At 35.9% G+C, this 25,571-nt stretch overlaps 1 protein-coding gene, 1 non-coding gene and 1 pseudogene across 2 annotated transcripts; 2 read left to right on the plus strand and 1 right to left on the minus strand.

Annotated features, from left to right (window-relative positions):
• The first annotated feature begins 217 nt into the window (after window positions 1-217).
• On the plus strand, window positions 218-8,394 carry LOC113716019 (large ribosomal subunit protein uL4-like; annotated as a pseudogene).
• A 7,625-nt stretch (window positions 8,395-16,019) lies between these two features.
• Window positions 16,020-17,066, minus strand: LOC140016544 (uncharacterized). Its single transcript, XM_072070086.1, has one exon. The coding sequence runs from the start codon at window positions 17,064-17,066 to the stop codon at window positions 16,020-16,022; it is 1,047 nt and encodes a 348-aa protein (XP_071926187.1).
• A 199-nt stretch (window positions 17,067-17,265) lies between these two features.
• Window positions 17,266-17,372, plus strand: LOC113717501 (small nucleolar RNA R71). The gene has a single exon (XR_003454417.2). It is a non-coding gene; the product is annotated as a small nucleolar RNA R71 (small nucleolar RNA).
• Window positions 17,373-25,571: the final 8,199 nt, after the last annotated feature.

The raw sequence follows: 25,571 nt of genomic DNA on the forward strand, positions 1-25,571 counted from the left end.
AAAAGTCACCGGAAAGCGTTATTTTTTGGCTGAAGCTAAAATGGAAGTGGGAAGCTGAAAATTGGAGTAGAGGCGGGGGAAGCTAAAAATTGAACAAAATTGAACGAGTAGAGACGGGTAAACAAAAGAAGTAGAAATGACGTCATTTTAGCGAGAGTTAAACAAAAACACTCATAACACTTAGAAAAATTTTGGACAAAACTTGCTTTCCCTCTTCTTGCCAACTTCGGACACTACATCTTCTCATTCTCTCCACCATCATTTTGCTGAAATTATCCAGAAAATCATTTTAACCCACCATTTTCATCCGTAATTTGAGCTACCCAAAAGATTTGTGTAGCTTTAGTGGAGTAGTAGATAGCAAAAATCCCTAATTCCGCCGCCGCTCTCCTTGTAGTTACCGTTATCCCTCTTGAGAATGAAATGGAGGCCGACGCCAACTCCCTCCCTCTACTTGACATCATAAAAGCCCTAATCTGGCCAGACATCCTCCAAGACGTTCATCATGCGACATCTCCAAGAACTCTTGCCAACCTACACCGTCTATAGGTCCGCTACCACCAGACCTTCGTCGAGTCCTGGGGTACTGGTCGCGCTGTTTCTCGTATCTCTCGTGTTCCTGGCGGCGGCACTCACCGTGCCGGCCAGGGTGCCTATGGCAACATGTGCCGCGGTTGCCGCATGTTTGCTCCGACCAAGATCTGGCGCCGTTGGCACCGCAAGGTCCCAGTCAACAAGAAACGGTATGCCGTGGTTTCTGCCATCACTCCCTCTGCAGTGCCTTCCCTTGTTATGGCCTGCGGCCACCGTATTGAGCTTGTCTTGCAAATCCCCTGTGCGATCTCCGATTTTACTGAGGCCATGGAGAAAACCTCCAACGCTATTAGTCTTCTCAAGAAAATTGGGGCTTACCCTAATGCTGAGAAGGCTAAAGACAGCCAGGGTATCCGCCCAAGAAAGGTAAGATGCGTAACTGCCGCTACATCTGCAGGAAAGGTCCTCTGGTTGTGCATAGTACTGAAGGGGATAAGCTCGTGAAGGCCTTTCGCAAGGGGTATCAGATATCATAAGTAGTAATTTCTTGTTATCTTAGACTTCCTTTTCGGGTATCAGATCTTGATTTTCATCTCCGAAAGTTCTCTGGAGGTATCCCTCTCCCTTTATTCGACTCACCTGTACTTGTATGCCAAAAAGATAGAAAAAGAATGCCTGCAGATCAGATGATTTTTTAAAGCAAAAGTTGTTAGAGATTGCCGTAGCATTAAGATCATCAATTGCTTGGAAGAAATATACATGAATCTTGATACTCTGAATCATGGTAGCGTACACTGGCCTTAATTTCCTGATGGCAATATCATGTCATTTACAGTTTACCCTGATGGCAATATCATGTCATTTACAGTTTACACCATAGACAAGTTCTTTGATATCTATTTATTCTACAATGAGTAGTAGGTGTAGTTTGTTTAACCAACATTTTCTATTCTAAGCTATTTTGCACGCTATCAGCATTTAGAGAAGGCATATCCCTTTTCTATACTAAGCTGTTTTGCACGCTTGGAATGTCTTGTGTTTCTTTCTTTGATTTAGGATATCTTTTTGCACGCAGTAAGTTTGTCTGTCCTGTATGATGGGGGAAGTACTGTAATGATTGTTGAAATTGGTAGCTATAAATCCGTTGTCTGATGAAGATTGTGATGTGCTTCATCATAGTACTATAGTAGTGCAAACGTCCTCTATGCCCTTCAGAAGGGGTATGTTTTGCCCATCCAGCCTTTCTGTTAGCTAGAAGAGAATTAGCTTCAGCAACATCAGCCTCCCTTTGATTCTCAACAAAAGTTTGTTCATCCAACTAGTTGCATCAACACCATTTCATGTTTAAACTGGTGGTCAAAGATAACCAGTTCTCTTCTCCATTTTCAGGTTAAGGAGCTTGCAAGACGATTAATTAAAGAGCAGGAACATAACTTAGAGGATATTTCACTTCGTTAGAAGGTGGGGCTTACTCTCTTTCATATGTTTCTTCCACAAAGAATATTAGAAAGTACATGTTGATCCCTTACTCCCTTGGTACGCAATAGCTTTGTTAACCTGGCTTTGTTGCATCTTTTTCCAATTTGGCAGGAACTTCTCACCCATAGAGGTAACTTTCCTTTTCTTTTTAGATCCAGCACCGTACACTATCGGAGTGCAACTAGCAGATTTTGAAGTCTTTTAGTTATTAAGTTATTGTAGATTTACATATTCTAATCGCTATAAGGTTTTTACAGTAGTAACTGTTAACAGGTATCTTGAGAGGAAAATATCTAGTTACTGTATTATGAGTGACTAACTAGTATTTCTAGGAGTACAAACCTAACCAACTATTTACAAGAATACCCTTACTAATTTATTATCTACAAAAATATTGATATTTTTCAAACACTCCCCCTCAAGTTGGAGCATATATATCATAAGCACCCAACTTGTTACAAATGTATTTCACCCTAGAACCCCCCAAACTCTTGGTAAATAAATCAGCCAATTGATCTACAGACGGTACATGAGATGTTTTGATGACTCCGTCAAACAATTTCTCTCGAATGAAGTGACAATCAACTTCAATATTTTTTGTCCTTTCATGAAACACTGGATTAGATGCAATATGGACAGCAGCCTGATTATCACACACTAAATTTATAGGCTGTTTATGCTCAAACCTAATTTCAAATAACATACTTTTCAACCAAATCAACTCACAAACAGTGTGAGCCATAGCACGGTATTCAGATTCTACACTTAATCTGGAGACAACTGTTTGTTTCTTACTCTTCCACGACACTAAATTGCCACCAACAAACACACAATATCCTGTGATCAATCTTCGATCTGAGGCAGAACCAGCCCAATCTGCATCACTATATCCTTCAATATCAGTGTGTCCATGATTTTGATACAGCAACCATTTTCCAGGAGTACTCTTAAGATACCTGAGAATTCGTATAACAGCATCTCAATGACTAGTACGAGGGGTATCAAGAAATTGACTCATAACACTCACTACAAACGAAATGTCAGGTCTCGTTACAGTGAGATAATTTAATTTACCCACAAGTCTTCGATATTGCTTAGAATCATCAAGTAATGCACCTTGATCTTCTGCTAATTTCACATTGGGATCCATAGGAGTATCCACAGGTCGGCAACCTAACATCCCAACTTCACTCAACATATCGAGTATATATTTTCTTTGACATAAATAAATCTCATATTTAGACCGAACTACCTCAATACCCAAAAAATACTGTAGATGGCCTAAATCCTTTGTCTGAAAGTTTGCCTACAGATTGAATTTAAGTTTCTGGATCCCCACAACATCATCACCTGTAATCACAATATCATCCACATAAACAACTAATAAAATTTTACCAGCATTAGAATACCAATAAAATACAGAGTGATCTACTTCACATTTTGTCAGACCGAACTCCATAACAACACTAATAAACCTGCCAAACCAAACCCTCGGAGACTGTTTCAATCCATATAAGGATTTTTTCAAACGACAAACCAACCGCGGATGCTCCCCCTGAACAACAAATCCAGGAGATTGTTTCATATATACCTCTTCTTCCAAATCTCCATGCAGAAATGCATTTTTCACATCCAACTGATGCAATGGTCAATTATAAATTGCTGCCAAAGAGATAAGAAAACGAACAGAGGTAATCTTTACAACAGGAGAAAATGTTTCGAAATAGTCGATTCCATACACCTGAGCAAATCCTTTAGCTACCAGATGAGTTTTCAATCTATCAATAGAACCATTAGGTTGTACTTTTATAGTGTACACCCATTTATAACCAACAACGGGCTTACCAGAAGGAAGAAGAACAAGATTCCTAGTACCATTTTTCTCCAAAGCAAGCATCTCTTCCTGCATGGCTAACCTTCAACCAGGATCATTGAGAGCATGGGTAATAGACTTAGGAATGGATATCGAATCAAGAGATGCAACAAAAGAACAATATGACAGAGAAAGACGAGAATAAGAGACAAAATTAGAAATAAGATGAGAAGTACAATGTCTCTTACCTTTACGTAAAGCAATAGGAAGATCTGACTCACAGGAGGGCATCATACCTGGATCTGAAGATTGAGAGTTAATTGGTGAAGCGCGTAACATATCAGGAGCTTTCTCAACCATGGAACGACGAGAATAAACTTGAAGATTAGGACGAGATAATCGAGTGGTGGAATCTGGTGAACTCAATAACTCAGGTAATAAAGATGAAGGAGCTGGTAAAACAGGAGAAGGAAAAAAGGAACACTGGTCCAACTCATAAGACATACTTTGTTTCATAAAATAAGGAGTGGATTCAAAGAAAATAACATCAGCACAAGTGAAAAAACGATTTAAAACTGGACTGTAACATCTATACCCCTTTTGCTCTCGTGCGTTTCCTAAGAAAATACACTTAATAGCACGAGAATCTAATTTATTCACCCCAGGAGCAAGTTGATGAACAAAACACACACACCCAAAAATACGAGGAGGTAATTTAAATATAGAGTCATGAGGAAAAAGAATGGAGTAAGGTAGTTGGCCTCCAAGAATATTGGATGCCATGCGATTAATTAAATAATATGCAGTTAAAACTGCATCACTCCAAAATTGTTTGGGCACATTCATGTGCAACAAAAGTGTCCGAGCAATTTCGATTAAATGTCTAATTTTTCTTTCTGCAACTCCATTCTGTTGTGGAGCGTGAGAACAAGAGGACTAATGAAGAATACCAAACTTAGTCATAAAGGTATCAAAAGGAGTGAAAAAATATTCTTTCGCATTATCACTGCGAAATATACGTACATGCACACCAAATTGATTCTTTATTTCTGTAACAAATGCATAAAAAATGGAATATAGTTCTGAACGATCTTTCATTAAATAAAGTCATGTAACTCTGAAAAATTCATCAACAAAGATTACAAAATATTTAAAACCTAACTCTAAAGTGACTCGATTAGAACCCCAAACATCAGAATGAACTAACAAAAAGGGTTCCGAAACCCGTTTATTGACCCTAGGGGCAAAAGAAACACGATGATGCTTTCCTAATTGACAAGACTCACATTTTAATGAAGACAACTGACTCAAGGTAGGGACCAACTTCTTCAAATTTTGTAGAGACAGATGACCCAAACGACAGTGAATTTCAAGAGGAGAAACAGGAACAGGGCACACAATCGGACTATTAGAGTTGAGAAAATAAAGACCATTATGCTCATGTCCTCTACCAATCGTCCTCTTTGTCTTCAAATCCTGAGTGACAACAAAATCAGGATAAAAAGTAACTGAACACTGTAGAGATTTAGTAAACTTACTAATGGACATTAGATTAAAAGGCAAACTGGGAACGTAAAGAACAGAAGGCAGCGGAAGAGATGAATTAATTTCTACAGTGCCTAGTCCTTTAACTTTAGTTGCAGATCCATCAACTAAAGTAACATGAGGGAAGGAAGTAGACTCTTGAAAATTAGAAAATTTTCTAGAGGTACTTGACATATGATCAGTAGCTCCGAAATCAATGATTCATGAGTCAAAAATTAGATGATGTGGAGAGACAAGCCATAACATTACCTTTTTGTGCTAAAGAAATAGAGGGAAGAGATGCGTGATTTGCAGTTTGGTACTGCAGAAATTTGACATAATCTTTCTCAGATATGGTAAAAGTCTTCTGGGACCCTTGTGCTAAAGAACTTGGTTCAGTTTGGTCAGTGGTAATCGTATTAATAAACCAAGGTGGTTTTCCATTTAAATTCCAACAAGTATCACGAGTGTGATTTTTTAAACCACAATGATTGTACTCACGGGTGCCTTGACCTCTACGACCCCCTCTACTTCTTCCTCCATAAGAGCCACGTTCAAAATTAAGTTGCTCTATCCGATTGTTGTTAGCAATTAAAGTAGATTTGTCATTAATTAGAGCACCGTCACCCTGTGCATTGTCCTTAGATGCAGAACGTAAGACCCGAGCATACGCTTCTGCAAAGGATGGTAATTGTTCACCTGCTAGAATTTGAGATTTGATTGGTTCAAATTCTGGCTTGAGACCAGCCAAGAATTTGAGCACAAGCATTTGTTCTCTTTGCCTCTGCATAACCGTAATATCACTTGAGAGAGGCATTACAGCATTTAATTCTTCTGAGACTCGCTTAAGATCAGCAAAGTATTCAGTTACTGTCTTGTCATTTTGTTGCAACTGAAAATACCCCAAATAAATATCATATATCCGTGAGAGATTACTGCAATATAATAACCGGACATAATCCCAAACTTCTTTTGTTGTCTCACAATGAGAACACATGTAAGCAATTCGTGGCTCCATAGAATTGCATATTGCTCCAAGAATTTAGGCATCCTCTTGAATCCACATTAGTTTCTTGCTGTCCTCCGTAGGAGAATCATCTGCGAGATAACGTTGCTTTCCTAAACCTGTGAGATAAATCTTAAAAACTTTTGACCACTGTTGATAATTGGTGTCATTCAATTTCTAATTTTTGATTTGAGACATCACCATTGGCATAATATTAGTGGACGTCACAATACCTTTTGATAAAGTTTCAGCCGTAGCGAATAGCACTTCAAACCCAAAAAAGGGTCAAAATTCGAGACGAACAGTGCCGCGTGAACACTAACTGCGTGAATAGGACGGCGTGAACAGTGCGCCGTGAACAGTAATGGCGTGAACAGTACGTCGTGAACAGTAATGCGTGAACAGTGCCGTGATGAACAATGCGGCGTGAACAGTATTTTTGTTAGATGTTTAACCCTAACCCTAGGACTTTAGCTCTGATACCATGTTAACAGGTATCTTGAGAGGAAACTATCTAGTCACTGTATTATGAGTGACTAACTAGTATTTCTAGGAGTACAAACCTAACCAACTATTTACAAGAATACCTTTACTAATTTATTATTTACAAGAATATTGATATTCTTCTAACAGTAACTTTGAGATTTTGGACAGAATTGCACTAAAATTGCATTTACATAAAAGAGGCAACCATGTATAATTAGCTTTCATTAATTTCTTGGCTGGTATGATACCAAAGATAAATACACTTGAGTCCCCTATTTTTATTTTGTAAATTTTGCCAGAGATTTGACATTCAATTGTTTGTTCATTTATTTTCAAGGACTGGAGAAAATTTTGTGATGGTAAGTCTACTAATTAGTGGAGGAACAAGCTCACATCTGTTGGTTTTCAGTGAAGATCTTTTCTTTATTTATCTACTTCCTCCGATCATTTTCAATACTGGGTATGTAGTAAATTTACTGAACCATTTTCTTCCCTACATGGATATAGGATTCTGAAAAGAGGAAAAAGTTCAAAAGAAAAAAATAACCTGAGATTCAGCATTATTAGGCCTTGGTTTTGCTGGGAGCATGCATTTTAGTAAATTAATTTGCTTAGATAGCAGGCAAATGACAAACTTTGCCGAAGTCTAGTTTCTCAAGGGGCGTTTTTTGCACAGGGCTGATTTGGGATCAATTTTCATTCCCCTTAATTATCAAGTTCCAGGTTAAAAAGAAGCAATTCTTTCGCAATTTCATTACTATAATGCTGTTTGGAACACTTGGTACTTTGATATCCGTCGTCATCATATCCTTGGATAAGGACTTGTTTTTGTTGCACTTTTTTTTTCTTGGTTCCTTTGTACATCAAGTTCCCTTTGAGTTTTTTATATCAAGTTCAAAAGCTTAAGCCACTCTTTAAGCTTAATTTGTCAATTATATCAAGTTAATTTTGGTTGAAATAACCCTTAATAGTAGAATTGAAACAAACTTGACTTTATTGATCTCTAATGAGGTACTTTGGGCAGATTTTATCTATATTCTAATTAGTATATTTTAGTTGAAACTCTTGTTTGACTGATTCTTTTATCTCTTATCATATTGACTTAATTGGATTTTTGTTCAGTATGACTATTCATTCAAATTCAATAGTGTATGCTTGTAATGGCATATTTTTTGACTGAAATCGATTATAATGCGTATGATACTTTTCTTTCAATGCAGTATAATGCTATTAAATGCTCTTGAGGAGATGAAAAAGGTTGGCTTTTGGATATGCTCATGAAGGTGACTTCAGTTTGACACAAATTGCTTCTTTAGTCTATGTTTTTGTTTGGAAAGAGTACTTTGTTTTTTTGGATGCGTAATGGCTGTTACTAGTTGAATTGATGTGAACTTAGTACTCTATTGTTTGGAAGGATAATGGCTATTAGTACTTGAACTAATGTGGGCTTTGGAACCCATTTTGGTTAATGTGTGTTTTGATGAATTTAGAGATGTTTATAACCATATATATATATATATATATTTGAGGGTTCATTGTACATTAATTACTATCTTTTTTGCATTAGTCGAGCCACAATTTTCTGCTATGGTTGTTGAAAATGCAATAGAAGTAGGCTTTTTATGGCAAATTTCAAACATTTTAAACAAAGTTCAGTGACTACATTAGGAAAGGTTGTCACTAGCTACAAGTTCAACCATGACAACAATTCTTGTCACTAATGAACAGGATTATAAGTGACATGTAAAAGTCATCATTGTAGATATGAAATTTGTGACGACTTTTACATTATCTATGACAAAAATACAGGTGAAGCAATGACAAAAAAAGTCGTCACAAAATGGTTTTAGTTAGTGACGAGTTTTTCTTTGTCATAGAATAATATGATTCTGTGACGAGTTGTCACATGGACTCATTTGTGACATAGAATCTGTGACAACCACGTGACAACAGAAAAAGTCGTCACTATCTCTTTATAATGACAACTTTTTGGTTTTTAATGATGAAATTTGGTTGTCACAAAAGCCTGATTTTCTTGTAGTGATGTATTATTATCACACTTGCTTGTCAAGCGTGTATAATTCACTTTCTATCAAATTGGACGATTTTCGTTTGTTGCTCAAATTAGTCCAAACCAGGAGGGGGTTTTTTGGGGGTTTTTAAACAATGAGGAGGCTTTATGACAATAATTCAATCCACAAGGGGATTTAATGTATTTTACCCTATATATATATATATATTATTGATTATAGGTTTGAAGCAAGTTTGAGGCCAAGTTAGAAATCATTTCCAGTGAGTAGTTGAAGTAGGTGGTGCTTGTCCTTCTATATTTTTAAAATGCTATATACATATTTTTCTAATGAAAGACTTAGTTTGTTACATGTAAAATGGATCATGTAGGCTTATTTGAAATTCTTTTCTATATTATGAACTATGAAATGAAAGAAATATGCATGTAATATGTGAAATGAATTTACATTGAGAAAAACTGTAAACTGTCATGAAATAAATGGTAGGAACTATAGTTGTGATATGTTATGATAGTCATGGTAACTGTTGTGCTAGACCGATGGACTCATGTTATATTATGTGGTCAAACGGTAATCTAGAAACCTTTTGATCACCCTCCTGGAAGGTGTTTAATTTCTAGATTTAGTACTCAAAAGTCGGATATTATGTGTACTTGTTTATGAGTTATGTCTTATGGAAGGAAATGACGGGAATGACATGTTATATGATTTACAAGAATTTTTTACAAATATGATCATATCATGTTGTTTCTATGTCGTGTTCGACGGAGGCCACCTCTAGAACCTAGGGATCAAGTGTCATATCGAATAGAAGTCACTTATCTACATGCCACCAACTTTTCAATGAAATATGTATATGTAATATATGAAACAATACTAAAGGTTTTCAAGTTTGCACATGGAATTGTGTGACTAAATTTGTAAATATGCAGTATGTATATAATTACATGATCCATAGAAGAATAAGTACTCTCTATTGGGCGTACGTCATTCAACCTACATTATCTTTACTTTTCTTGCAAATCAAGAAGTGAAGAACGATTAAGTTTAGTAGATTAGAGAGAGATAAATAAACTGACAATCAACTCAAGGAATTATAAAGTAAAGTGTTTAGCATGCGTATTAAATGAAGTGCTCATACTTAATTTAAGAGTTTGAAATTCTCATGTTATAATCATACTGATAGTACAGATGATTTGAATTTTTATTGGTTTTAATATTGGCGATGTTATCAATGGAGTAAATGTAAGTTTTAAATTTTAGTGAATTTTATAAGTTATAATTAAAATGCATAGTATTTGTGAGAGTAGGATTTCATAGATATGGTGTGCCACATTATAAAATTGGTCTAGGGATCCGGATTTAGGGCATCACACTAATCATGTCCATCCATGTGAAAAGCATGGGATTGAAATCCTTTCAATGTCTTCTTTGAGTATATAGACACCAAAATTTCAATTTTTATTTAATTTAATTTTAGCTTTATTTTCTATTATTTATTCTTGTCCTTATTTTATTTTATTTTGGATGATTAAGTTTGCAAAATGATAGTTAGTGTTTATTTTTGCTTATTTCAGTAAATTAGGTTCATCATTTTTTAAAGATATTTTTGCATTAAATTTTAGAAAAGGAAAATTCTAATAAAAATTCCAATCTTTTTTTTTCTTTTCAATTTTTTCAAAATAAAATAAAATGAATTTTTGCAAGGTAAAATAAAAAAAAAAGAGAATGCAACATTTGTTATTTATCCTAAATTTTTTTTGGAAAACAAAAAAATTAAAAAGGGAAAATATGTGGAACACATGCATAATAGATAGGTAGAGACCATGCAAACTAGCTAAGTGGGATAGGTAAGGGTTAGACAAGTGCCCTCATTTTTTGTTGACACTATAACACTTGCTAGATTAGGTGGCAGGGCACTTGTTGATTTGAGGGATTTGGGAGAAAAATCTGGAAATTAGAAATAAGAAAAAAGAAGCTACGGGCTGGGGGAGAAAAAGAAAAAGCTAAAGAAAGAAACAAAAGGAAGAAACGACTGGAGAGAAAAAGGAGAGAGGGAATCTGAGAACGAAAGAGAGAGCAAGAGAGGGAGAGAGGGTGGAGGTTGAAGGTGAGAAAAATCTGGAAACAAGAAGGGAGAAGAGAGGAGAGAGCTTCGGCGGGCAGTGAAAAAACAAGGAAAGAAAGAAACTGGAAAAAAAGAAAGAAAAAAGCAAGAAGAGGGGAAAGGAGAAGGAACCGAGAGATTGGGAGGTTGAGGGAGTGGCAACTGGAGAAAGAAAAGAGGAAAGAAAAAAGGAAGAAAGCCTCGCATAGGGGAAGACAAGAAGAAACAAGCAAGAGAGTTGGTAGAGAGAGGGAGAGGGAATCTGGGGAGAGAAAGAGAGAGACTGTGGCGAGAGTCTGAGGAACAGTAAAGGGGCGGTGGAGCAAGAAAGGAAAGAAGGGAAGAGAGAGAAAATCAAGAAAAAAACGCAGAAAAACTTCTGCAAAAAATTTCTGGAACCAGGTTGGCGAACCAGCCTAATTTCTGGTCAAATTCCGATCTAACCTCCGACCCTTAGAGCGAGATTTCTTTTTGTGCTCCTTCTTGGATATCCAGGAACAATTTTTGTTCAGAAATCGTCGACTGAAAACATTTCCAAGGCGACCAAATTGGGGCTCGAAGTTGCGAGGTCGTCATTGCTGAAAAATCTGCAGCAAACCCTCTTGAGCTTCATTTTCGGATTGGCGTGACCTTTGGGGGTGATTTCCACGTTCATTCTACTCCACCAAGGTTTTAAGGTAACTATAGCTTCCCCTCTTGATTGTTTTAACACCATTTTTCATGAGAATTCAGGCCCACAAGCAGGGGCGAAGCCAGAAAAAAATTTTAGTGGGGGCAAAAATAACACTAAAATTTTTTATCTACTCTTTTTCTAATTTTTCAAGCAAAAAAAAAAGTCTCATGCATAAAATCACCATTTCACAAGTTAAAATATTTATCAAATAACCCATTTATTAGTTATTACATTAACTAATCAATTTTCAAATTTCTTTAAAACAGTAATAGTCTCATGCTCTAGAAATGTATTTGCAAACAAATTTAAAATAATAATAATAAGAAGTAATTGTTTAGAACCTGATTTTGATGGTCTCCTAAAGTTGGTGAAAAGAACTGCAAAATATGGCGAACCCAAGTCCTAGAAGATCAATTGATTCTGGTGCAATATCTAAATAGGATGAAGTGATCAAAAGAAAGAGTAACAAGCTTTGGTTGTGGGAAAAAATGGCTCTCCTATGTATATTGGGGAGTGGGAACAACCAAGAGTCAGATGAGGAAAGGGAAATTAGGGAGTGGGGACAAAGGAAGTAAATGATAATTAGATGAAATGATAAAAAGAAAAAGTAGTTGGCTTGGGTGTGGAAGAAGAGGAGCCGGTTGTGATGGGAAATGGGGAACCACAGGAATAAAAGAAACTTGGGAAATGGGGACCAAAAGAAATGACTGATATAATTGGTACTTGGCCTTGTTGGTGGGAAAATGGGAACTAGAGGAGGAAAGTGAATGATATAAATTTTGTGACCCATTCTTTCACATTTCTTCTAAAAAAAATTATGGGGACACCTTTAAAATTATGTCAAAATTATAGATGTATTATAGGAATTTAAGGGGGCAGTGGGGGCTCGTGCCCCCAGTGCCCCACTTTAAATCCGCCCCTGCCCACAAGCCCCCAGTGCCCCACTTTAAATCCGCCCCTGCCCACAAGACATGAATTCTTGAGTTTGGCTGCCGGTTTGCTGTGTCTGTTCAAAGGCTCTGTCATGTCTATTTTTCTGATGATTTCTAGCTGACATTAGTCGTTTAAAGTTTGATGAAAAGTTCAATGAAGTCAGAAGAGGTTGATGCTCACATAAAAGCCATGAAATAGATTTTTTTATCTTTTTCTCTCACTTTGTGTCCGCATAAGTTGCGAGGTCTTACTCTGATTTTGGCATGTGTAGATCTAGAGCTGGGTTCTGTTCAAACTTGGTTTTTAGGCAAGAAAACATAGGAAGTTTATCTTGGTACATCATTCGAAAGTTTGGTGGAGTTCATGATACGGTTAGTTGCTTTGCTTGCTTAACTCATGCGATGCTTGCTGAAGATGAACTCAGAAACGCATCAAAGCTTCGTGGGTTTGCTGCCTTTTGCTGCTTGTTTCTTTTTTTAGATGATTTTCTAGATTGTTGCCTGTTCCTGTTTGTGTTTAGTGTTTGGTTGTGAAAATAAAAGGCGTAAGTTGCATGATTTTCGTTAGTTTGGAGACTGGCTTGCATGACCTGTGAATTTGATAATGAAACCCACAAAGGTTGCAGAAGATTTTTGCATGTGGATGTTGAATTCCTGTGATATTGTTGCTTAAGATCAAAGTTTGATGTTTGGTTGAGACTTTAATTATGTTTTGCAAAAAGAAAATTGCACCTAAAATCCAGAAATTTGTGGGGAAATCTTTAATGGATGAACCCAACAATGAATAAGAAGGAAACCAGCAGGAAGAAGAAAGCTTCATCGAAGATGCATGGAAAATTTTCCGAAAATTACATTTTAACCTCTCAAGTTTCCCTTTATTTCACTATGGCCCAAAACTTATAAAACTCAATTAAATTTTGTACTTTTAAAATGTTAAATTTCTTTGGCATGCTTTAATGTGTTTTTTGGATAGATTATTCATAAGTCTTAGGAGAGAAATTGAAGGTTTAATAATTTTTGATAGATATATAATTTTGATTTGGATTTTAGTAAAATTTTGGGTAATTTTGTTGTTTAATTATAGCAAATGGGTTTTCATTCATTTTGTAAAGTTTAGCGTTTGGTTTTGATAGGCTTCATCTTAAGCCCTTAAGTTTATTTTATTTTAATTTAGACCATTAATATTTGTAATAATAATGATTTGACCACTCAAACTTCTTTAATTCTTTCAATTGGATCCTTACTTGTTTTAATTTCTTGAATGTGGGTTGTTTACCTTCATTTAAATGCTTTAATTGTTCAATTTCACATTTATTTCCATCTCTTATGACTATTTGTTAATTAAAGTGGTACTTTAATCATTTTTTTGTGTTGGAAAGCAAATAAGAGAAATTTCATTTCATTAGGTCACCAATTTAAGGGAGGTACACTCTACCCCTTTATTTTGATTTTACTTGATGCTATGTGATGTTATGTGAATCTATGTGTGTAATTGCATGTTTTTTTGAATATTTTTTTTTCTATTTTATTTTTATTATTTATTTTGTTTTGTTTATTCACTTTATTTGTTTCTTTTAAAGTGGTAGTTTTAATGTTTGATTATTTAAGAGGCATTTAAATGCCAAATTGTAATAGTTAGGGGGTTCAAGATATGTATTTAGATAGAATATGTAATAGTTAGGTATTTATTTTATTTATTTTATTCCTTCCCCTTTTAGATTGTAGTTAGGGCCCCAAATGTAATAGTTAGGTCTTTATTTGCTTTATTTGCTTTGTGTGTTTGCATGTTTGTGTGTTTACGTGTTACTCGCTTTCTTAGGGTCTTGCATCTAAATATCATGCTTATGTGCTATGTGTTTTATGTGATTTATGTGTTTATCTGTTTTATTATATTTTATATGATTTATTTGATTATAAAAAATGTATGACGTCACCACATTAGTCCAACGCTAGTTGTGGCTCTTTGTTCCGATTTCTCACTAGTCCAATGCTAGTGAGAACTATAGACATGGGCTAGTCTAACGCTAGACCCTTAAGGACCGTCCACGCGCTAGATCATGTTTGTGTGACCAATCACTACATTTTCATGCATATTTCTACTTTTCAGGATCCTTATCATTTTGCATGATATTTCCCTTATATGTATATCCCTTATCTCATATTTCCCCTATATGTATATTCATTATCCCTATGTGCGAAACATGACATGTAGACTCGCACTCCATTTAAGAAAATTACAAATAAATTATATCATTTGCTTGACCAAAATTAGGAGAAATTAACCCCTCAAATATGAAATATGGATGAGTATGGCTCTCTAACCTTAGCACGCTCGTATTCTCTCTATTAAAGGAAAAATTAAAGACACGAATTTTAGCCCCCGTGACGGGTTTTTATTTTAATGCAAGTTTAATTTCGATTTTACACCCGTTGGACTGCAAGTATACAGGTCGCAATTGTAATGTAGGGTATGTATCGGGTCGATCCCACGAGGAGCAATTGAAACAAGTACTAGACCCTTATTTTTCTCTATTATTTAGACTTACAATGAATTTGAGTAAAGGAAGTTTATTGCTATAATTTACAAATATGATCTGCAAATCTAGTTTAACAAATGCTAAATGCAAATGAAGAGTTCTTACTCAAGAAAGACTCTAGGGATGTAAATTCCACTTATGGTATAATCAACACAAATGAATGGATTTACCTCTTGTTATTATTCTTGTTTAACCAGAGATTCATTTCCAAGATTACCAAGTCTCATTCTCCTGATGAAATGGCCTAGAGTAGTTCAGTTTTTCCTATTTTCATGGTAAAATACTACTACTACTCTGTTTTCTTTCATGAAATGTTAAGTAATCTACTTAAGTGTATCTCTATTTTCATGAACATACAACTTAAGCTTTACTCATGTGTTTCCATTATTACTACCAATTTTCATTGAAGAATAACACTATAAACATGCTATTGGTGATCAATCAATAACAAGTAATCACAGCTACACAAGTAGACAAGTTAATACAAGATATAACAAGTGTAAATCACATTCAATTAGTATTAATTAGCCATAAGTTTCATTTACACCCTAGATTAAGGAGTTTAGCTACTCATGAATGATTTAACAATCAAACTCACAAGTTTATTAATGCAAAACATCATGAAGTACAAGTTCAATGAAAGATAAAAGAAAGCTTAGCCAATTGATAGTGAAGCCCTCAAATTCCTGCTATGTTCTTGTACAAGATGGTTATAAGTGAAAACTCCAAAAACTTCTTCAAGAACTCTTAGCTAGAGAGAAAACTTGTTACAAGAAGGAAAACTAGCTACGTATGGTGTGTCAGGCTTCTCCCCTCTGTGTTTTTTTGGCTCCCAAATGACTCTGCATATAAAGTACTCAAAGGCTCTCTTTTTCCAAGTCAAATTCCAACTTTTGATTTACAAATCTAACTTTGTTAGGATAGTCAATAAATCACATAAAGCATTAGAAAAATGCAATTGACCAATAGTGCAAGGAATAGAAAAACTTCCCGGATCTTTCAATTTAGGAGGGAGTTTATTCTTAATCAATGCACTACACTCTTCCGTTAATGCTATCATCTCATTATCTACAATTTTCCTCTTCTTTGACATGATGTCTTTCAAGAAACGTGCATAAGAGGGAATCTGTGTTATAGCATCAATGAAAGGAATGTTAATGTGCAATTGTTTAAACATTTTGAAGAACTTTTCAAACTCCCGATCCTGTCTATCTTTCTTCAACCTGTGAGGAAAAGGTATCACATTAGAATTTAAATGAGAATTTAATTTGGGATGAAGTGCATCAATATCAATGATAACATGATCATTTTGACTTTCTTGCTCCCCTTCAATTGCTTGCTTCTTGTCTTTTTCACCACCCGAATTTTCAAAATCGAATCCCTCAACCGTTTTCCCGCTTCTAAGAATGATTGCATTGACATGCTCTCTCGGATTCACTTCGGTTTTACTTGATAATTCACCAGGGTTTCTATTGTTGATCACATTGGCAATTTGACCAATTTGAACCTCCAAGTTTCTGTACATTGTAGTGAGTTGATCCAGTCTCCCTTCTACTCGTTCAAATCTGTCCGAGGTAACCTTAGCAAGTTTTTCCACTGCAATCTCCCAACTTGGTTTAGTTTCAGCCTGTGGTTGCCTTGGTTGAAATCCCGGCGGATTGGTTGGCCTTTGTTGATTGCCTTGATCTTTCCATCCAAAGTTTGGATGATTTCTCCACCCCGGATTGTAAGTATTCGAGTAGGGATTATTTGGAGCATTTCGGTTGTAATTATTGACAAATTGTACCTGTTCAGAATCAACACACTCATTAATATCATGTTCACCTCCACAGAAAGAGCAACAAGCTACGTGAGCATTAGATGAACTTGGGCTAACTCCACCTTGTCTACTCAATATCTTCATAACGTTATTCATTTGGGCACTCAACATATTGAGAGTGTCCATTTCGATCATACTTGCGTGACGTTTCGTATTACCTCTTTCATTGGCCCATTGGTAGTTATTTGCGGCCATTTCTTCTATCAAATTCTGAGCTTCTTGGGGTGATTTACCCATTAAAGCTCCACCTGCGGCTGCATCAATCATAGTTTTAGTGGTGAAAGATAAACCATTATAAAAGGTTTGTATAATCAGCCATTCGGGTAGTCCATGGTGTGGACATTTCCGTAACAAATCTCTAAACCTTTCCCATGCTTCATATAATGATTCTCCTTCCATTTGACTAAAACCAGTGATATCCATTTTTAGCTTAGCAGTCTTACCGGGTGGAAAATACTTATTCAAAAATGCCCTTGATAAATCATCCCATGTGGTAAAAGTGTTAGGAGCATGAGAGTGTAACCACATTTTGGCCTTATCTCTTAATGAAAATGGGAACAACCGTAACCTAATAGCATCATCACTAACTCCATTCATTTTAATGGTATCACATATTTCTAAGAATGTAGCTAAGTGTGAGTTAGGATCTTCTACAGCATTACCTCCAAATTGAGATTGTTGAACCATTTGGATAAGTGATGGCTTAATCTCAAAGTTGTTAGCATTTACCGTAGGCCTTACTATGCTTGTTTGAGATCCTTGTGTTCCCGGTAGAGCAAAATCTCGTAGAACTCGCCTATTTGCTTCATTTTTGGCCATTTCTTCTTCAAATGGTAGTTCTATCAAAATTTCCTCTATCGGTTGCCAAATCTCTTGTTCCTCTTGCTGTTGTGTGTGCCTCCTTTGTCTACGTAGTGTCCTCTCAATTTCTGGATCGAAAGGTGCGACTTCTCGAGACGCCCGGTGCATACACTACAAACAGAAATAAGAGATATTATGCAATTTCAATTGTCAAAAACTGATTACAATATAAGATTAAATATAATCAGCTCAACTAATAAAAATAAATCTGTCTAAATTAATAGAGTTGATTAGGCTCTAATATTGCCGCTCCCCGGCAACGGCGCCAAAAACTTGACGGGTTTTTATTTTAATGCAAGTTTAATTCCGATTTTACACCCGTTGGACTGCAAGTATACAGGTCGCAATTGTAATGTAGGGTATGTATCGGGTCGATCCCACAAGGAGCAATTGAAACAAGTACTAGACCCTTATTTTTCTCTATTATTTAGACTTACAATGAATTTGAGCAAGGAAAGTTTATTGCTATAATTTACAAATATGATCTGCAAATCTAGTTTAACAAATGCTAAATGCAAATGAAGAGTTCTTACTCAAGAAAGACTCTAGGGATGTAAATTCCACTTATGGTATAATCAACACAAATGAATGGATTTACCTCTTGTTATTATTCTTGTTTAACCAGAGATTCATTTCCAAGATTACCAAGTCTCATTCTCCTGATGAAATGGCCTAGAGTAGTTCAGTTTTTCCTATTTTCATGGTAAAATACTACTACTACTCTGTTTTCTTTCATGAAATGTTAAGTAATCTACTTAAGTGTATCTCTATTTTCATGAACATACAACTTAAGCTCTACTCATGTGTTTCCATTGTTACTACCAATTTTCATTGAAGAATAACACTATAAACATGCTATTGGTGATCAATCAATAACAAGTAATCACAGCTACACAAGTAGACAAGTTAATACAAGATATAACAAGTGTAAATCACATTCAATTAGTATTAATTAGCCATAAGTTTCATTTACTCCCTAGATTAAGGAGTTTAGCTACTCATGAATGATTTAACAATCAAACTCACAAGTTTATTACTGCAAAACATCATGAAGTACAAGTTCAATGAAAGATAAAAGAAAGCTTAGCCAATTGATAGTGAAGCCCTCAAATTCCTGCTATGTTCTTGTACAAGATGGTTATGAGTGAAAACTCCAAAAACTTCTTCAAGAACTCTTAGCTAGAGAGAAAACTTGTTACAAGAAGGAAAACTAGCTACGTATGGTGTGTCAGGCTTCTCCCCTTTGTGTCTTTTTGGCTCCCAAATGTCTCTGCATATAAACTACTCAAAGGCTCTCTTTTTCCAAGTCAAATTCCAACTTTTGATTTACAAATCTAACTTTGTTAGGATAGTCAATAATCAATGTTTTTGTCTTGAAAATAAGCCATCTTTATTGCCCTTTTGTCTTCTGAGGCATGTGCACCGAATTCTCTTGCAGATTGTAGCTAGAAAGTAGTTTGAACATAAGAGAATTGACTGAGCAAATTGCAGAATTACGGCCAGAAAACGCGCCTACACAAAACGCGGTTACAAGTCACGTTTTGTGTACTCGCGTATTCACTTTGGCCTTACTTCATCTGCGATTTTCTCTATCATAAAGGCCGAACTGGCTTTTGTACAAAACACTAAAGTTGTAACCCTTTGAGTTAGCTTTCCAATGCTCTAAAATTCATCCAGATCTGAGTTGTCTAGCCTGAGGTATGGCGAAAATACCAAAACCTGGTAAAACCCCTGTTTCAGATTCCGACCACAGAGTGCAGCTTCTGTATTCCGACTTTTTTGTCCATGAAGATGGTAGAACTGGATTTTAATGTCTTCATACAAATTGTATCTCTCTTTCTTAGCTTTAAATTGGTATAAAGATGACCTCAATCCGATCAGTGTAGCTCCAGATATATTCGAAATACTGAAAAGTGTCAAAACTGTCTTGACTTGCATTTCGTTACTTAAACGTTTTTCACTTCATTTTTCTTTTAACCACTTTGAACTCATCACCAATGATCTACTTTTCACCTCATTTGACATCCTTTGGTGATTGGATCATTAACCTACAAGAAAATGAAGTTTTTACCATTAAAATCAATAGAAATGCAATATTATCCACTTTTACCAAAAATATATAATTTTACCAAAAACCTCTTTATTTTAATTATAAAACTAAATAATCAACTCAAAATTAACTAATAAAATGCACTTAAAAATACGTAAAATAAACTCTTATCAAATACCCCCACACTTGAACCATTGCTTGTCCTCAAGCAATAAGAAATATAAAACCAACAATGATCCAAAAATTGAAAATAAACATATGTAGTATTTCAACTCCATTTCCTTGAATCAAGGTAAATAACCCTTATGTGATCTTTCCATTAAGTTCAAGTACTCATAATATCAAGCAAAGAAGAGCCAAGTATACCATAATTTTACCAATTCAACTCAACTTCTTATTTTTATCCAATTTCGCAAGCAAGCAACTCCTATAGTCAATAAAGATGCTAACTAATCTCATGATCAACTTCTTATTTTTCTTAAAGAGGGATTTAATTTACTTTTTGTTTTTGTTTTTTTTATATATATTTTAAGGGTTAAATATTACTTGAGTTGTGAAAAATGCCTTTTGATGCGAAGATCAATATTTTTAGATGCAGATCCCCGGTTACTCAACATTTCACATACTCAAGTTGCTTTGCATACTCTTAATTCAAGTACCTTTTTACGCGAATGTCGACATATGTAGATGCCAACTCTCGGTTACTCGGTACGAGAATCATTGGAGTAGAATAACCCTTTGTTTTTTTTTCAATATATATATATAATAAAATTCCCTCTAAGAATAATCATGAGAAAAGTATGACACTTATTGACCATATTAATTTCTTATCTTATAAAATCAGATAAAAAGAAGAATTTTCATCAAATATGCAAAATGTAGGCATAATTTTCTCCACTTTACTAGATATACTTTCCTATAGATGTAAAAATTATAATCACATAAAAACCATTTCCAAATTCCATGAGAAAAGAAGTATCAAGACCACATATATTTATTTCAAAAGGACAAGTGACAACATTTTATTTATTATGGTTAATAACATATATATATGTATAAGGTTTTGGAAAAATTTTGACAGAGTCTCCCCTTAAAAGTGGACTAAATCTCCCTGCCAGCAACCACAAGAAACACAATTTAAGTACAAGAATTATATCGAACACAACTAAAACCACAAGTACCACACATATTTCTCCCCCCACACTTAAATTACACATTGTCCTCAATGTGTAAGGAAAGAAAAGAAAAGAAACAAAAGAAAGGAACAAGTGACTCCCCAAGTGAGATGATTGCGGTCCAGTGAAGCCTTGAATCATGAGTCATCGACCGCTCAACCATCTACAGTCAACGATCTACTAGTTACTGCCACAAGTTCCAATATTCAAAATAAGGAATGTAAGTTAACATTTTTCAAACAAAAGATAAAAATAACAAGCAAACAAAAGAAAAGCCAGCCAAAGGGCAGCCTCAATCATCCTCTTCATCGTCATCTTTATCATCATCGATGGGAGGTGGGCGTGTGCCTAAATGATCTTCAATTCGGTCCAGGCGAGTATCCATTCTGGCTAAGCGATGATCGATGTCATCTAAACGACCAAAGAGCCGCTGCCAGTTGGTTTGTGGTGGAGGAGAAGGTGGTGCTGCAGTAGATGGTCCAGCTCCATCGTGACCATGTCTAGCCTTCTGTCTTCGCTCCTGAACAGGGCGTGGAATGTCCCCCGTGCCAATGCCAAGGCGGCGAAGAGTAGTGATAGTCATCTCAGCCCATGGTGGAACAATCTCCCGCCTCATTCCTTCCAACTGAACCTCAAAATGGGGGAAGATTAAAGTTAGTAGACGAGGAAATGATAGTTTGAAGGAAGTTGTCTTATGCCTCGCCGTAGACCTAATGTGGCTGATGATGATGTTAGGCAATGAAATTCGAGCATATGGAGATGTCCGGTTATGGAACATGTAATCCAAGAAATAGATATCGCTCTTGCGGACCTCCGTGTGCCCCGTCTTCTTTGGGATGACATTGTGAGCCATCATATAAATGATAAGACGATTACGAGGTTCGAAGACATTCGCCAATATGGTCTCCTTCCTTGTAGAGCGAAAAGGTTGGTACTCGAGACCAAATCTAGCCATGGCCAATGATGGATCCCACCTCCTATTCGGGGGAACAAACTCCTTCTTCAAATCTACTGGACGTCCATCATCCATACACCCCAAAATAGCGGCCAAATCTTGACGTGACAAGACGATTCGTCTTCCACGCACCCAGGACTCAACCATTTCTCCACTGTGGCGCGTCTTACTCTCAATGTTGGCGTAAAACTCGCGCACCAAGTCGGGGTAGTAATGGTTTGGTAAGGTGAGAATCGGAGCCCATCCAAGCTGAGCAAAAGCCTCCGAGATGTTATACATCATCTCCACCGTTTGGTTCACGTGCATCTCAAATAGGAACTCCAAGTTAGCATGCTCCTCATGCCATTCTTGATTCCTCCGATTAGTGAACCTTGCACTGTCAAATCTTCCCGCTCCACGAGAGGTGCCCTCACCAAGTTGTCGTCTAACTGGTGGAGGAGAAGGTGAATTCTCCTCCTCGGATACTTCCATTTTTTCATTAACCTCCCTCTCTTCACTGCTGGAGGACGAGGGTATCGTACGTCTTCCCCTTGGCATAGTACCTAAAAGAAAATATTTCAATTAACCACCTGTATTTGTACACAATTCACAATTTAGCAATGAATGTTCTAAAATTATCCAAATAACCTCCAATTTATCCCTTCAAGTGACAACACGTCCAATAACTAATGTATAGGACCAAACAAGAAGAGCCATAATTTATGCCCAAAAATTACTCAAAATCACCAATTGAAATAAGATATGCAATAATTATAACCCAATTAGTGAAATTAGCAACAATTATGATTATAATTATTGAGAATTAACAATAATAATATGCTTTTAGCTATAATCATGTTTAGGCAAAAATTAAACCAATTAACTCACCAAATCAACCAAATTACTCACTATACACAATGCACATGCTTAAACATCATCAACTAACCATTTTTTACCATAATTTAACATCACCAATGGCTCAAAAACATCCTAGTTCCTTTTTCCAATTTCGTCTAAATATAGCAATTGTGAATTTTAAAGTACTTGAAAACCAATAAATTGCTACATTTAAACATATAAACATGCTTAAACAATCATAATAATCATGAATAAAATAAAAAATAGTCATGAACACAATCAAATTTTTGAAATTAAAAGATGTCAGATAGCTCAGGATAAAAAATATGAACTTCTAAAATCAAAAGATTTGATGAAGAAACTTACCTCAATCACGTAGAAGGATGTTTGGAGATGCTAAAAATGCAAAAAGCCCTATGAAACAACCTCCAATTGAAGAAATTGGAGTTTAAGAACCCTAACCTTCAATCCTTCAAAAACCTGATTTTAGGTGTTTTTCTAGGATTTTAATCAGTTAAAAAGATTGTATGAAGCTCAAAAGGTGTTTGGGTGATGATTTTTAGCAAGATTATGGAGTAAAAATGAAGATTTGTGAGTTGGGTAGAAGGGAGGAAGAAGAAACGCGGCTGGAAAAATGGAAAAGGGAAGAAGAAATGCTGAAATCGCGTTTCTGCACCTTATATTTAGTCACAGAAAACGCTACTAAAAACGCACCTTCAACTCGCGTTTTTGAAGTTGCGTTTTCTGCACAAATCTCGCAGCAATTAAAACGCGACTTTTAGTCGCGTATTTAAAGTCGCGTTTTTGGAGTCGATTCAGGCTTGAAAACGCGATTCCATTAAAACGCGACCTAAAGTCGCGTTTTTAAGGCGCGTTTTCGTTTCTGTACGTGCAGAATTGAAAACGCGATCCTTAGAAACGTGACTTATAAGCGCGTTTTCTGCTGCGATTTTTAGTAAAATTTCAACTTTTGAAAAATTACAAATGGTACCCCAATGACTCAAAATGCATCATAGATCATTTGTTTGTCAATTTTATTGATTGGAACAAATGTAAAACATTAAAAACATGCATTTTACCCCTTTATAATGAATCAAAAACACCTTTAACGTAAATCGAGGGGTTGAGTTGCTTGATCAAAGTTTGCCCTTTTCACCTCAAATGGTCATTCTTGCTTTCATTTGCCAACCCTATAACACAAAAACAACAAATTAACTAAAACACTTATTTAAGTCTAAAAATCACAAAAAATTAAAACAAATAACATAAACATTGGGTTGCCTCCCAATTAGCGCTTTTGTTTATAGTCGTTGGCTCGACTGAAAAAGTTGAATCACTTTAGAGCATTAGGGAGCGATTTTCTCCCCATGGGTCGAAACTCCCGAGCCAATCCACCATGTGATGAACCATGCATTGATCTTCATAGTCCAATTTCCTCAAATGCCAAGGAGGAATATTAAACTTGTCATAGAGAGGCTCAACTTCACCTTGGAGTGGATTTTGCTTGTCTTTTCTGAATTGGCTCAACTTTTCACCATTTTCTTCATGGAATGGCGAATTTATTAAGCCAACTTCCATCCGTATCTTCTCCTCCTTTGTTCCTACACCATGAAAGTTAGTACCAAGGACATTTATAAATTTAACTTCTTCGGTCCTTTCTTGGTTAACCTTTTCATCAGATGGCATATTAGAAACAAGAGCAGTAGGCTCTATACTCCCTTCTTTATTATCCAAATTGAATTCCAATTCCTCACCATTAACCCGTAATATAAGCTTACCTTTTTCTACATCAATTATAGTTCGTGTAGTGGCTAAAAACGGTCGTCCTAGAATAATTGGCATTCTCACATCTTTTTCAATATCTAAGACAACAAAATCCACAAGTATTATAGATTGTCTTACCTTTATGAGCACATTTTCCAAAATACCTATGGGACGTGTGATTGACCGATCCGCCAATTGCAATGTAATATTGGTAGCTTTTAGCTCTTGAAGTCCCAATCTCCGGGCAACCGATAACGGCATAAGTGACACACTTGCACCTAAATCACATAAAGCATTAGAAAAATGCAATTGACCAATAGTACAAGGAATAGAAAAACTTCCCGGATCTTTCAATTTAGGAGGGAGTTTATTCTTAATCAATGCACTACACTCTTCCGTTAATGCTATCATCTCATTATCTACAATTTTCCTCTTCTTTGACATGATGTCTTTCAAGAAACGTGCATAAGAGGGAATCTGTGTTATAGCATCAATGAAAGGAATGTTAATGTGCAATTGTTTAAACATTTTGAAGAACTTTTCAAACTCCCGATCCTGTCTATCTTTCTTCAACCTGTGAGGAAAAGGTATCACATTAGAATTTAAATGAGAATTTAATTTGGGATGAAGTGCATCAATATCAATGATAACATGATCATTTTGACTTTCTTGCTCCCCTTCAATTGCTTGCTTCTTGTCTTTTTCACCACCCGAATTTTCAAAATCGAATCCCTCAACCGTTTTCCCGCTTCTAAGAATGATTGCATTGACATGCTCTCTCGGATTCACTTCGGTTTTACTTGATAATTCACCAGGGTTTCTATTGTTGATCACATTGGCAATTTGACCAATTTGAACCTCCAAGTTTCTGTACATTGTAGTGAGTTGATCCAGTCTCCCTTCTACTCGTTCAAATCTGTCCGAGGTAACCTTAGCAAGTTTTTCCACTGCAATCTCCCAACTTGGTTTAGTTTCAGCCTGTGGTTGCC

Source organism: Coffea arabica, chromosome 11c (genome assembly GCF_036785885.1).
Source record: "Coffea arabica cultivar ET-39 chromosome 11c, Coffea Arabica ET-39 HiFi, whole genome shotgun sequence".
Taxonomy (NCBI): domain Eukaryota; kingdom Viridiplantae; phylum Streptophyta; class Magnoliopsida; order Gentianales; family Rubiaceae; genus Coffea; species Coffea arabica.